At 42.3% G+C, this 13,094-nt stretch overlaps 1 protein-coding gene across 1 annotated transcript in view; it reads right to left on the minus strand.

The window, feature by feature from the left end:
* The window catches only part of LOC146983728 (proline-rich protein 12-like), a 31,895-nt gene that overhangs the window by 1,936 nt on the left and 16,865 nt on the right, over positions 1 to 13,094 (minus strand). The window contains exons 7-13 of the mRNA XM_085785168.1: positions 12,883 to 12,999; positions 11,161 to 11,294; positions 9,973 to 11,075; positions 8,045 to 8,164; positions 3,616 to 3,713; positions 3,360 to 3,491; positions 2,039 to 2,134 (exon numbers count right to left, since the gene is read on the minus strand). Coding sequence (XP_085641294.1) covers positions 2,039 to 2,134; positions 3,360 to 3,491; positions 3,616 to 3,713; positions 8,045 to 8,164; positions 9,973 to 11,075; positions 11,161 to 11,294; positions 12,883 to 12,999 — 1,800 coding nt within the window. The remainder of the gene's footprint in view (positions 1 to 2,038; positions 2,135 to 3,359; positions 3,492 to 3,615; positions 3,714 to 8,044; positions 8,165 to 9,972; positions 11,076 to 11,160; positions 11,295 to 12,882; positions 13,000 to 13,094) is intronic.

The raw sequence follows: 13,094 nt of genomic DNA on the forward strand, positions 1-13,094 counted from the left end.
GGATGCGCGTGAATGTGGTGACGTAGGGACGAGGGCGGGGACTGCTAACTCCATCTGCTGACAAGAAGTTAGCCAAAACGACGGATCGCTTTACTTCTTCTTTAGGGGTTCAGTATCCAAGACCAATTTATGTTATATGCAGAGAGGACGAGGATGCTGAACAAGGAAACCCAAGAATCAAATATTATATTTATATATAATATAACTAGGTGCTTATTAATATGCATATAAGTAGCTTACTAGCACCTTATTAGTAATTATTAAGCACGTATTAATACCTTATTCTACATAGCCTTATTCTACCTCTATTACACCATGAATGAAGATTTTTCCTGATTTTAACTCCTAATTATCGCTTATTCATTGTAAATTAATGCATTAATGCTACTAATTCAGAGTGATAAAGGAAGAGTTACTGTTCTTGTGCTGCTGCCCCTGTACAAGGCCCCAATAACCCACTGGTTATTCACATCATTATTAAGAAACAACAATGCATTAATTTACAATGAATAAGTGATAATTAGGAGTTAATATCAGGAAAAATCTTAAAGCCCCAGTATGTAGGAATTCCCCCCATCTAGCGGTGCGGTTGCATATCTGAACGTATTCTTGATGTTGCATTCACGTGAAATGGGGCAGACGTCAGACAGACAACAGACGCTGCATGTAACAGGATAAACAAGCGTCTATGTAAACAAGTGGTCCGCCAGCACGAGGCAAAACAATACAGGCGTGACAACATGTTGTCATGGTGATGTCGTATTGTTTACCTGACCCACGTTTTACCGTCTTTCTCTCGTTGAGTAAAATGACATCCGTTTGGTTTGCCGACGGCCGTCTGCCTGACTGCACCTGAATGCAACATCAGTGCCTCCGTCCTTCCTCACACTACACAGTGGTGACAGTTTTAACAGGCCGAGCCCACAGCTCTGAGTTTCCGTGGTTACCTACCTTTAATTCATGGTGTAATAGAGGTAGAATAAGGCTATGTAGAATAAGGTGTTAATACGGAGCCAGTAAGCTACTTATATACATATTAATAAGCACCTAGTTAATGGTGAATATGTGTTACCTAATCTAAAGTGTTACCATATATGGATATGTAGGAGTAAAAGTGGATGTTAATGTATGATATAAACTCTTTGAAAGTCAACATTTGACTGTGATTTATGCATTTACCAGGATTGTGAGCTGTTAGCTGGTCTGCAGCCATTTTTTTGTTTTGATACCTACATTGTTTACCTTGAAAAATGATTCCTTTTTTTTTTTTTAAAGGGGCAGTTTGCTTCTTTCTGCCCCCTTTTATCCAGGAGTTCTGTTATTTTGCTTTTTGTATATAATTGTTTTTGTTTTTCTTTCTTCCTTCCTTTTTCTTTTGTCGATGAATAAAAAAAAAGAGAGAATCAAGGATCATTTGACCACATAATATATAAGGCAGTGGTGTATACTGAAAAATGCATTTGGACCAAATTGAATACCAGACTGATAAATCATGTCAAGATTAGTCTACAGATTGTGTCTAATTCGGGCTTTATGATATGATGAAGTGTTTGGCAGCTGATGTAAAGTTTTGTCTTGACCTTGCAACACAGCAGGGTTTAAGGTTATCAAGTTATCCTCAGACCTACAGCGGTGCTTCACTTATTACCAGCTACAAAACCCAACTCCTAACCTGTTCCAGAGCACGTCACCTCTCAACTACCAAACTACCGACTGACAGCTTATGATATGAGTGATCAAGAATAGAGATCAATAGATATCTGTATAGATCAGAAACAGCCAGGGATTAATTTATGTTAATGCCCATGTGAATATATAATATGATAAATAACTCTTTCAAATGAAACCCAGGGTTAATTGAGCCAGGACAGACAATGTTAGGTTCAGTTAAGCCAGATAATGAGAAGTTATCCTGGGTTTGTGGAACTTACTTTTTAGTACAGGTGTCTGGACAGGTGTGAGCCAATCAACAGCCGGATGACTGTCATGGTGAATGTAGCAGGTGTACATAGAGGTGGCCTAGTGAGGCCATCCTTACCTCCTTCTTGCAGTGCAGGAAGGTGTGGTACTTGTAGTGGTGCAGGGAATGATACAGACTGTAGATCCGACAGGTCTCGATGGAAATCTTCAGATCCTGAGAAGAGAGACAGAACGACCGAGGAACTTTATTCTAACATCTGTCACATTGGTCACATGTGTGAGGATTCTGCAGCTGCTGTGCAACACTAATTTCTGTACAAACGGACAATAAAGGTTTTCTTATCCTATCTTATCTTATGACAAGGAATCCCCCCACCCCACTGACAACCACAGCAACTGTAACAACCCGACTTGTCAAAGGAGTGGTGTCCTAACCTGACCTGACTGTGGTCTCTGCCAGGTCTTCTCTTAACCCTGCCAGTCTATATCAATCTTTCATTCAAAAAAATAATCTCCTGCATTATGTTCCCAGCACCATGTGCTTTGACCGACAGGTACACAGACCTAGAGTGTTGGGGGTTGTAGATATGTTATTGTTGTGTGTGAAAGACTGACACACACACGTGTTGCTTCAGAACAGACATTGCCTTTTTTTACTCCAGTCTCATGTGTAGATCAACACTTCCTTGTTTTACAATGCGCGCGCATTACACGTAACGTTGCATCCCATAATAAACACACAGTCTCTTAAAGGGAACTTAACCACTATTTAGCAACATACAGCAAACCCCATGTATCACAGTGTGACCATGTTATTAGAACATAACAGTTATAGATATGACACGATATAATACGTTATGATACAAATGACTTTATTAATTCCTACAGGGGAAATCCATTTGGTGGTCACAAAACCTTGTTTTTTGTGGTGTATGTTTTTGGTGAATCTGTGCAGACCAGGTTTTATTTAGTGTGAGGTCATGTAGAGCAGTGGTTTTCAAAGTGGGGTTCGGGGACCCCCAGGGGTCCTTGAGAGGGTTCAAGGGGGTCCCCAACTTTTTTCTAGAATTTTTAAAGTTTTTTTTTTTATTATTATTATTTTTAACACTTATATATAAATATAGAATGGACCACTTTTTCTAGATTTTTTAATTTATTTTACTTTTTTAAAGAAGTTTTACCAGTTTCTTCTAGGATTTTCTGTTTTCCAGAAATTTCTCTACAATATTTCCAAAAAATTCCTGCCATTGGCCCTAATTGGAACATACATTGACTAAAAATGTAATGTTCTTCAGTCTCATAACAAATATTTGTGTATTTGCTTCAAAATTCTGTCCAATGGGGGTCCGTGGTCTGATTTGTGCCAATTTAGGGGGCCTTGATGTAAAAAAAACCACCACTGATGTAGAGAGTGTGATGTCATATCCATGCTCTCTGACCTGTTGCTTGGGAATACTCCTCTTGACCCGGCTGAGAGTCTTGCGGTTGTAGCCCTCCCCACCCAGATGGATTTTGACGGCTCCGGAGTCCAGTGGGTCGGCCGTCATCTTGGGGAATATGTGTAAAGCTTCCTGGAGAGAGGAAGCAGAACAAAGACAGAGGCATGAGACAAGGGGAACTCAGTTGAAATTCACATACGGTGGAAAAGCAATGGGGTAAATAAAGTGTAGTCTGAGTGGAGGAAGGGCAGGGTACCTGGTGCTGAGCGCTCATGTTGACTCTCCTCAACAACCTCTTCTTCTGTTCACTCAGCAGGCTGTCGATTTTCCTCATGGGCGGGAGGTACAGCTCGTCTGAGGAGGTCAAGTACAGCAGAAAGCTCATTTACTCTCATATCAGTCACTGTCACAGTGGCAGCGTGAGCAGCTTGAAGGGCTTTCATACAACAGCAGTGAAAGGTGCTCTCACATTTAGAACAGCTAAACTGTAACAAATGGCTGCGACACCTCTTCATCTCAACAGTTCACTCTCTCATGCTCATGGACGCTCTCTCCAAACGGCTAGAAACGGAGATCCGTTGTGTTCCGCTGGAGTAGCAAGACGTCAGAGGAGGACCTGACTCTCCTGCCACCTCTTTTCTCTCTTGCTATCACACTTCTTTGTATCTGAGGCGTCTCTCTCTTATCATGTGTAACTTTCCCATGTTAAATAATATGATGTTGTTGAGAAATCTGTGATTTAAAGGGACAACGAGGAGTTTCTCCATCGGCAGAACGAAAAATTCCGCGACAATAAAAAAGTCTCATATTAATGTGGATGAATCTACGTTACCACTTGTTAATGGGCCTATTTTCGATAAATATATTGTTTTGTCTCTATGGTTATTTTGTTATTATTAGTGGTGGCGGAAATGCTGGGCGAGCCGACCAGCGTTTCTTTACTTTCGGTTTCGTGGTGAGTCATGAGAATAACGCCGCCGAATCGCTGTTTATGGTCGGAACTACAACGGTATGTGATCGTCTTCGAACCTCTGACTTTAATTCTTGATGAATGAAAACGTGAGTCTGTCTTGCGCCGGTCAAAGAATTTCACAGTGTGCGTGGAGGCTCATAAATGTAGTGTGAAAACGCTTCACTTTTCCAAAACTCCTCGTTGTCCCTTTAAAGGAGACATATTATGTCCCCTTTCCACAAATTAAAATAGTTCCCAGGTGTCTTAAAGACGTGTCTGTGACATGCTGTGGTCAAAATCCCCCAAGGATCAAACATCACAGCTCTTTTCATCCTCTCAAAACAGCCCTGTTCAGAACGGCTGCTTTCACTGCCTGTCCCTTTAAATGCAAATGAACCACTACTTGCCAAATATATGTTAAAGAGCCTTCAAAAAGTTATATTTCCATAATATGTCCTGTTTAAATCCTGATAAAAGTATGTGTCTCTGGTCTCCTGTCAGTGGCATCATATCCTCTATGATCATGTGACAGTGTTGTGTTCGTCTGAGGCCAATATGGCTTCCCACAGATTCAGATGATACTCCCTTGTTGCAGGATATCATGATCTTTTTCACACTTTGCACATGTTTGACTTCCCAGGTCATGGCCGCAGGTTGTAGCGCTACGTCCGTATCTCTGTGCAGGGTGGTCTCTCTCATAGAAAGACAAACTGTGTAAAATCCTTTCTGGGAGTACACTGCCTCCAAAAGTGATCAAAAAATCTGCAGTTATCATTCTTTTCTTAAAGAGTGAGAAAAAAATAATACACATAACCACATTTATCTTCTTAGAGTTTGTCCGTTCCAATTCCTCCCCCTGTCTCCATCTTTCCATGAGTGGAGCAACAATGTCACAACTCACTAGAATCACCTCGACTTTGTAGAACTGGTCCGACCTTGTCAGGGGATTTAAAGCCCTCTGCTGCCCTCTTGTGCCAGCTCTGAGGTGAGAGACTGGGAGTGGTGGGCATGGTGCGAGCCCCCTTGTTTTCCCTGGAGCTAAGTGAAGTATCTCTGGTTGAGTCTGAGCATTTGCCCATGATGCACTGCTCGAGTTCTTCCTGTAGGGTAAGATCATGAATCAGGGGTGTTTCTAGACATTCTGGAGGCCCCGGGTAAGAGGTAACTTGAAGGGCCCCCAGCCCCAACCGAGACCACAAACATTAACTGTTAATGAATCCAAAAATCCCAAACTATCGATGATTCAATTCTGCATACTATGCCAACTCAGTCTCATATAAAACATACCTTGGCTACGTTGGTCCAAAGTGCAAAAACATAGAGGGTTTACAAGTTTCCGACCGTGAGAACAAAAAACATAGCAAATATTTCTATAGTTTTTAGTGGAAAAATCAATATTTTTATGTAGTTTCTGCATAAAAATGCCTTTTGATTACATTTCTAGCAAAAAATATATATTTTATCTTTATAATAATTGCTCAGTGAATGTACATAATCATTCGCTTGCTTGTTGTTTTTTCAGATCTAGCCAGAATAATTCAAAACAGCAATGTTTTCTGGTTTCCTTTTTTATATATGATACTGGGTTAATGTACAGTACACAGCCAGTGACAACATCAGGTCACCGATATGGACCAATGTCAGCCGCCCCTGGGGCCCCCTTCCAGCTCAGGGCCCTCGCAACGCCTCTGTCATGAATGTGGCCCTACTAGAGGTGGTCCATGAAGACTCACTCCACTCCTCCTTCTCTTTCCTTTTTCTCACTCCCTCTGTTTCCTCACCAGAGATTGATAACCCTAACCCTTGCAGGGTTTCTATGTCCTCTTTCCTCCTCCTCCTCTGTGAGTCCTTTCTGTGTCAGAGCTGCTGCCTGACTAACTGTAGCTTCCTCAGCCTTTGCCTGCACTGCAGATTACATAATGTTACATGTTACAAACATGTTCAGCTTGTGCTCAACCGTCCTCCAGACAGAACCCACTCAGGCCCTCTGGCTGTGTGTTTGAAGAGACGCTGATGTAAATCATCACTCCGGAGTATTGCCTTCATTACTTGGCTCTGCTGGTGACCGCCTCTCTTCCCTTTGTGGCCGTTCAGGTTGTTTCTCTTGTCTTTCTTCACAGAATACTTCTGTTTGGGAAGCCTGTGGACAGGCTGACTAACCACCCACTTCTGGACCAGCCCCTCCTGGTGTCCTCTTGTCTCTCCCAGGTGTCCTCCAGTCTTCCATGGATGACAAGTGGCTTTTCACAGTAGTTACTGTTCCTCCAGTGCAGCTTTAGTTAGTAGGCTCTAAGTACTACAACTAGGGGTGTGACGATACACTCATCTCACGAGACGAGACGAGACACGAGATTGGGTTCACGAGAACGAGACGAGACGAGATTTTAAGAAAACTACAATGACATAATATATGACTGGACCAACAGACTTTCATTTAACCGAGTTGCACATGCATTTTGAAATGTTTTATTATAACTCTTTACATGCATGATGTAAGCATGAGCTTTTAACTTCTTCCACAAATTGAAACTAAAACTAAAATGTATAAAAGTTAAAATAAAATAAATTAAATTAAATATTCCTTTCCTTTCTTTTTCAAGTGCAAACAATATTATGTGCAGTGTTTCCTCTAGGATTTTTTTAAGTAGGCCTAGTTTTAGCGACCCCTCCAGTGCCATTTGACTAATCATTATAACTGTGTAGTGGAAAGGGGTGCAAAATAATGGTAACTGGTAGTTGAAACCCTGTTTTACATTGTTTTAACATAAAAAATAAAAAAAATCTCGCTAGACAGATTTTTAACACGTATTATATCGTCGTGGCACGAGATCTCGTCACACCCCTAACTACAACTGATCAATAAGTGCAAGAAGATGTGAAGCTGAAGTGCATGAAAGTGCATGGTAAGAGATAGTTAGACTTGTTAGGCTTGTGTGCAGTGGTGGTGATGCTAGTCCACATTCCTCAGGCTGAATGACCGAGTCCAGGTCAAGGTTCAATGCAGAGACTGGTGGTCCATCTGGTATGAGTGACAGGTCTGCATACAGTAGCAGAAACCATGTGAGTGGACAGTTGGACCCTACAAGATGGTGACCAGGTAACAGCACAGCATCCACCACACTGAACAGATTACTTCACCATGGCATCAGTTTTTATCTTCACTGTCACTGATTAACTGTAGGACGTTTAAAGGGATTGTTCAACATTTTTGGCAAATTGACCCATAGCCATAATCCCTATAGTCTTAGCAGTAGGTTCGTTACCTTTAATTGTCGGTGCAAGCTATTTCTAGAACGGCGGAGCAGAGCCGCTAGCTGCTCAGAGCTACGCTACGGAGGCTAATGGGATTTCTTGATTTTTCCTCATCAAACTCATCAAATACACAATCCAACAACTCCACAACGCTCTGGTGGACAAGTTGTGACCTGCATATTCACCACGCTATGAGATAATAACAGAACGTTACCAGACAGAGTTGTTTTAGAGGGAAATTCACGCAAAACCGCTGATGCATGTTCGTTTCAGGGGCAGTTTTTGGCAAGCAGTCTGCATTTACCTCTAAAACAACTCTGTCTGGTAACGTTTCGTCTGCTCCGCTGTTCTAAAAATTGCTTGCACAATTACAATTGAAAGTAACAAACCTACTCCTAAAACTATAGGGATTATGGTATGGTATAAGGTATAAAAATACTATTCAAGTCTCTGTAACTCTGCAGCGGTTGCTCTGTCTCACCATCAGTGTCCTCCAGGGCCTGGATCATGTCGGGGTCCAGCGCTGTGCTGACCAACATCTCCACGTAGCTCCTGAACATCTCCCTCATGGCTCTGCTGTTGACTCCACCTCGGACCGGCCCTGCAACACACAGAGGCTGCACTCAGACCCACACTCACACTGGTCCATGGCTCGTAAGTAGGGGAGTATATATACATTGTCTTGGTACAATTATTGTGAGAGAAATAATCACAGTATTACGATTATCACTATTATTATGCATTTATTAATTTCACAACACTATGAATGTGTAAAATTAAATATAGTCAAAATAGAATTACAGTACTCATTGTTTACACAAAACATTTCAAGTATTTATTATGTCATATAATATGTGAGCAATTATTAATCACCCAGAAGAAGTGTTTGAAATATTCAGGTCATAAATTGTTATTTATACCAAATGTTTACATTTATTTCAATCGTTTTTTGTTTTGTTTTTGTTTGTTTTTTTATTACAAATGACAAGCTAACATTTAAATTCCTACCAATTCAATGTTACTGTATGTACCTTTATTTTGACGCACATCTGCCCATATGGTTCCAACTAGGGCTGGGACGATATGCTTTTCTCCCGATTCGATTCTTCTACAATTTATTGGATGCCGATTAGATTCAAATTGCGATTCTACGATATTGCCGATTTTCTTGATTTTTAGTCTGCATTTTTAACACCAGAGAATCACTTGAATGATTATGATTGTCTACAGACTATTCCAGGAACCATATTTCTCCCAAAAATACACATCACATGTAAGTCAGTTTTTAAGATTTATTCTGCAGCAATATACTGTAAGTTTTTACTCTCTTTTCAAAAGCCTGGACTGCATAAAAGAGGCAAAAATAAAAGAATATAGAAAAAACAGGCTTCTGAAACCTTTCTGAAACCGCTACATTTTAACATTTATCTGCACACAAATACTGCAGGAGCCTATGAATTAACATACTCCATTATAAAGTTCACCCAAAATTCAAATTTCACTCATTATCTACTCACCCTCATGTCGACTAAGAGCTGTGAGAATTTTCAGAGTCCTCCGTTCCTTCTCTGAGTTACGGGGGGGTCCATGCAGCAGTATTTGTCCATATAATGGTTGTCAATGGATACCACTTTTCTTCGTCCAAAAAGACACACCAAAAAACATCCAAATACCTCCATACTGCTCGTCTGTAATGTCCCTCTGGTATTGAAGCCCTGACATGAGAAATTGTTCCGCCGGTCAGTGCAAATCAGGAGAGATTTGCACTGTCTGCAGTGAACTGAGACACTGGGAGCTTCCGCTACAAACAAGCTTAAAATATAGACTTATTAAATTTTTTTCGGAACGATTTCTCATGTCAGGGCTTCAATACAAGAGGGACATTACATACGAGCAGTATGGAGGTATTTGGATGTTTTTTGGTGTGTCTTTTTGGACGAAGAAAAGTGGTATCCATTCACAACTATTATATGGACAAATACTGCTGTGCGGACCCCCCCGTAACTCAGAGAAGGAACGGAGGACTCAGAAAATTCTCACAGCTCTTAGCTGACATGAGGGTGAGTAGATAATGAGTGAAATTTGAATTTTGGGTGAACTATCCCTTTACCCCTTAAAAAAGAAAAAAAAAAGATCGATTTTTGAAAAAAAATAAATCTATTTAAAAATCGTCAAAAAAAATATCGCAATACTTATGTGAATCGATTTTTTCTCCCACCCCTAGTTCCAACACCATCTTTTTTGGAAAGTAACGGTATTTAGGAATTAATTAAATCTTTACGATGGATTAATTGTGGCGTTTAATACCACGATTAATTGTGAAAACAAGTAATCGTAACATCCCTACTCGTAAGTGTGTACAGACACACACACACACACACACACACACACACACACACAGCCGCTGACCTTCGTCATCACTGGGAGAGGAGTCGGACTCGGAGGAAGAGGAGGGAACCTCCTTCAGCCACTTCTTCCTCTTCTTGGGAGGGGGCTCAGCTTTGTCCTTGGACGTCTTGGCTCTGGACGGCTGCTCCATCCTCTTCTCCTTCAGCCTCGCCAGCTCCATCGTGTCCCCGCGCCTCTCTCGCTCCTCTCTCTCCCTCTTCTCCCTCTCTCTCCCCTCGTTTTCTTTCTGCTCCCTCTCTTTCTCGCTCTCCCTCTGCTCTCTTTCCCTCTGCTTCTCTCTCCGCTCCCTCTCCCTCTTTTCCCTCTCCTTTTCTCTTCTCTCCCTCTCTTGTTTCTCCCTCTCACTTTGCTCCCTCTCCTTTCTTTCTTTCTCCCTCTGTTCTCTCTCCTGTTTCTCCCTTTGTTTCTGTTCCCTCTCTTTCCGTTCCCTCTCCTGTTTCTCTCTTTCTTTCCACTCTCTCTCCTGTCTCTCCCTCTCTTTCCTTTCTCTTTCCTGTTTCTCCTTTTCTTTCCTTTCAATTTCCTGTCTCTCTCTTTCTTTTCGCTCCCTCTCCTGTTTCTCCCTCTCTTTCCTTTCTCTTTCTTGTCTCTCGTTTTCCTTTTCCTGTCTCTCTTTTTCTTTCCTCTCTATTTCCTGTTTCTCTCTTTCTTTACGCTCCCTCTCTTGTTTCTCTTTCTCTCTCTGCTCCCTGTTCTTTCTCTCCCTCTCTTTGAGCTCCCTCTCTTTTTGCTCTCTTTCTCTCTTTTCCCTCTCTTTCTGCTCTCTTTCCCTCCTTTCCCTCTCTTTCAGCTCCTTCTCCCTCCTTTCACTCTCCCTCTCTTTCTCCCACTCCATTTCTTTCTCCTTGTCTCTTCGCTCACTCTCCTTTCTCTCTCTGTCCTCCTTTTCCCTCTCCACCCTCTCTCTTTCTTTGCGGTCCCTCTCTCTCTGCTCCCTCTCCTGTCTCTCTTTCTCTTTCTGCTCTCTCTCCTCCTTCTCCCTGTGCTCCCTCTCTCTCTGCTCCTTCAGCTCCCTCTCTCTCAGTCTGTCCTTGTCGTCCCTGTCCACCCGTGGGGGGGTTTGGTTGTGGATGGAGGGCAGCTGTTTGGGCAGCGACTGCCTCCTGTCAGACACACAGAGAAGCCGTTTAGTTACCTGATCTCCGTCCGGCCCTGAGCGACGAGCAGAGACCTGGGCCTGGGTCTTACCTCAGAGTCAGTCCTGCTCGGTGCCACGGCTTTCGAGAACACACTCTGACATAATCCTTCTTGTTGACGTTCTCCAGGAACTTCACGTAGAGACGCTGGTAGCGCATTTTGGCATCGCCGAAGTAACCGAGATACTGAGGGGGGAGACATGAGGAGTAAGAACAACAATAGAACTGTGGTTTGTGCACATCACTTACTGTAATAGGACACAGGAATCATCTAATATGCATCTTCATTAAAGGCAAATTCCGGTCATTTTTGACCCCTAAATCGTTGTCCTGATGGTCACCCAGTGTTGGTTGGAGCAAAAAACACGACTAAAATTGATGCAGGTAAACCGGAGTTACACCATGGCTAGACGGCGCTAGGGATAGCGACAACACTAACCCATGGGGGCAATTCACAAAATAAACGGTCAGAGATATTTTGGACATCACCACTGCACTGCTCCACCGTTTATTTTTGTAAAGAAATCATCACAACAAGGAAAAAGTGTTTGGGCGCGAGGCAAATTATTTGTGCGATAAGATTACATACAAAGTCAATGTACAGACACGAATGGATGTGAATTTGTGCCGGCGGTGTGAATGACGCGAATGGCGCAACGCGAATGAATTCAAAATCAAAATATTAAGTGGGCAAACTCGAGCGAGTAGAACGAGGCGAAAATTTTACTTGCGCCCGGTGTGAACACGCCGTTAGGCTGTCTGAGGTGAGTGATTACATGCAAAAACACAAAGTTTATACTGTTTATACTGTACACTATATGAGTTCAGTGGTGTGTCATAAGGATTCCAGTCATGTACCATAGATATTTGATTGTTTTTTGAGTGTTTGTTGTGGTTGAAAGAATTGCCCCCATAGGTTAGCGTTGTCACTATCCCTAGCCCCGTCTAGCCATGGTGTAACTCTGGTTTGCCTGCATCAATTTTAGTCGCATTTTTTTCTCCCCCCAATACTGGGTGACCATCAGGACAACGAGTTAGGGGTCAAAAATGACCGGAATTCTCCTTTAAGTCAGGTGTACCTCCACCTCATCTTCATAGGGAAAGCTGGATTCTACCAGCGGTGTGCCATCAGAGCTAACAAGACAGGCAGCGTTTAACCAGTTAAAGCTACAAATAGACACCACTGGAATCAACTAGGATCTGTAGTTTCTGTAGTTTTCCTGGGTGTAGTCGTGTCCCACTGACATAGGCTGGAACTTGTCAAGCTGAGAGAACAGCAGCTTCATTTGTAGATTTACACATTGAGGATAATCCCGCAATTATTGATGACTAGCTAGACAGCTATGACTCATATGCACCTTATGTAGCCTGGCCTACTTTTGGGTTGTGTGGCTAAACGCTGGCTAACATGGTCTGAGAGTGACCTGATGATAGTGACCAAAGTTAGCTAGTTAATTAGCAGTTCTTAGTACAGTTACTTTGCCACATTTGTCTCTTTGTGCTGAAACTGCAGCTGCACCTCCAGACCACAGTTCCTTCAGGTAGGTAAATCATTTAAATCATTTTTATTTCATCCTTTGATATTTTTATTTTACACTACACATGTGATAGGTTTAATCCTAAAACTTTAGGACAGACAGACCTCGAAGTTTAAATATTCCAAAGAGTTTTCAAAAGAAATGTTCAGCTGCTACACTGAATCACTGAGCTCGGCTGTAAAAGTTACTGCACTGCACTGGATTCTATGGTAATGGATTATGATGCTTCTACTCACATTACTGGTTGCACAGAACTGCCTCTGACCATCTTTGATCTCCGGGCTGAATTTCTGGAGCAAGGCTTTCTGCACCCTCCAGATGGGCGGGGGCTCCCGGCCTGTCTGCAAGGCCATCTGCAGACACAAACACATCTTATACCGTTAATGCCGAGTCATTCATTCACCATACTCACACTACTGCTGGAAATTGTCCCACAACATAAATACTT

The sequence above is a fragment of the Trachurus japonicus genome, chromosome 8, assembly GCF_045865225.1.
Source record: "Trachurus japonicus isolate A0001 chromosome 8, Traja_1.0".
NCBI classification, from domain to species: domain Eukaryota; kingdom Metazoa; phylum Chordata; class Actinopteri; order Carangiformes; family Carangidae; genus Trachurus; species Trachurus japonicus.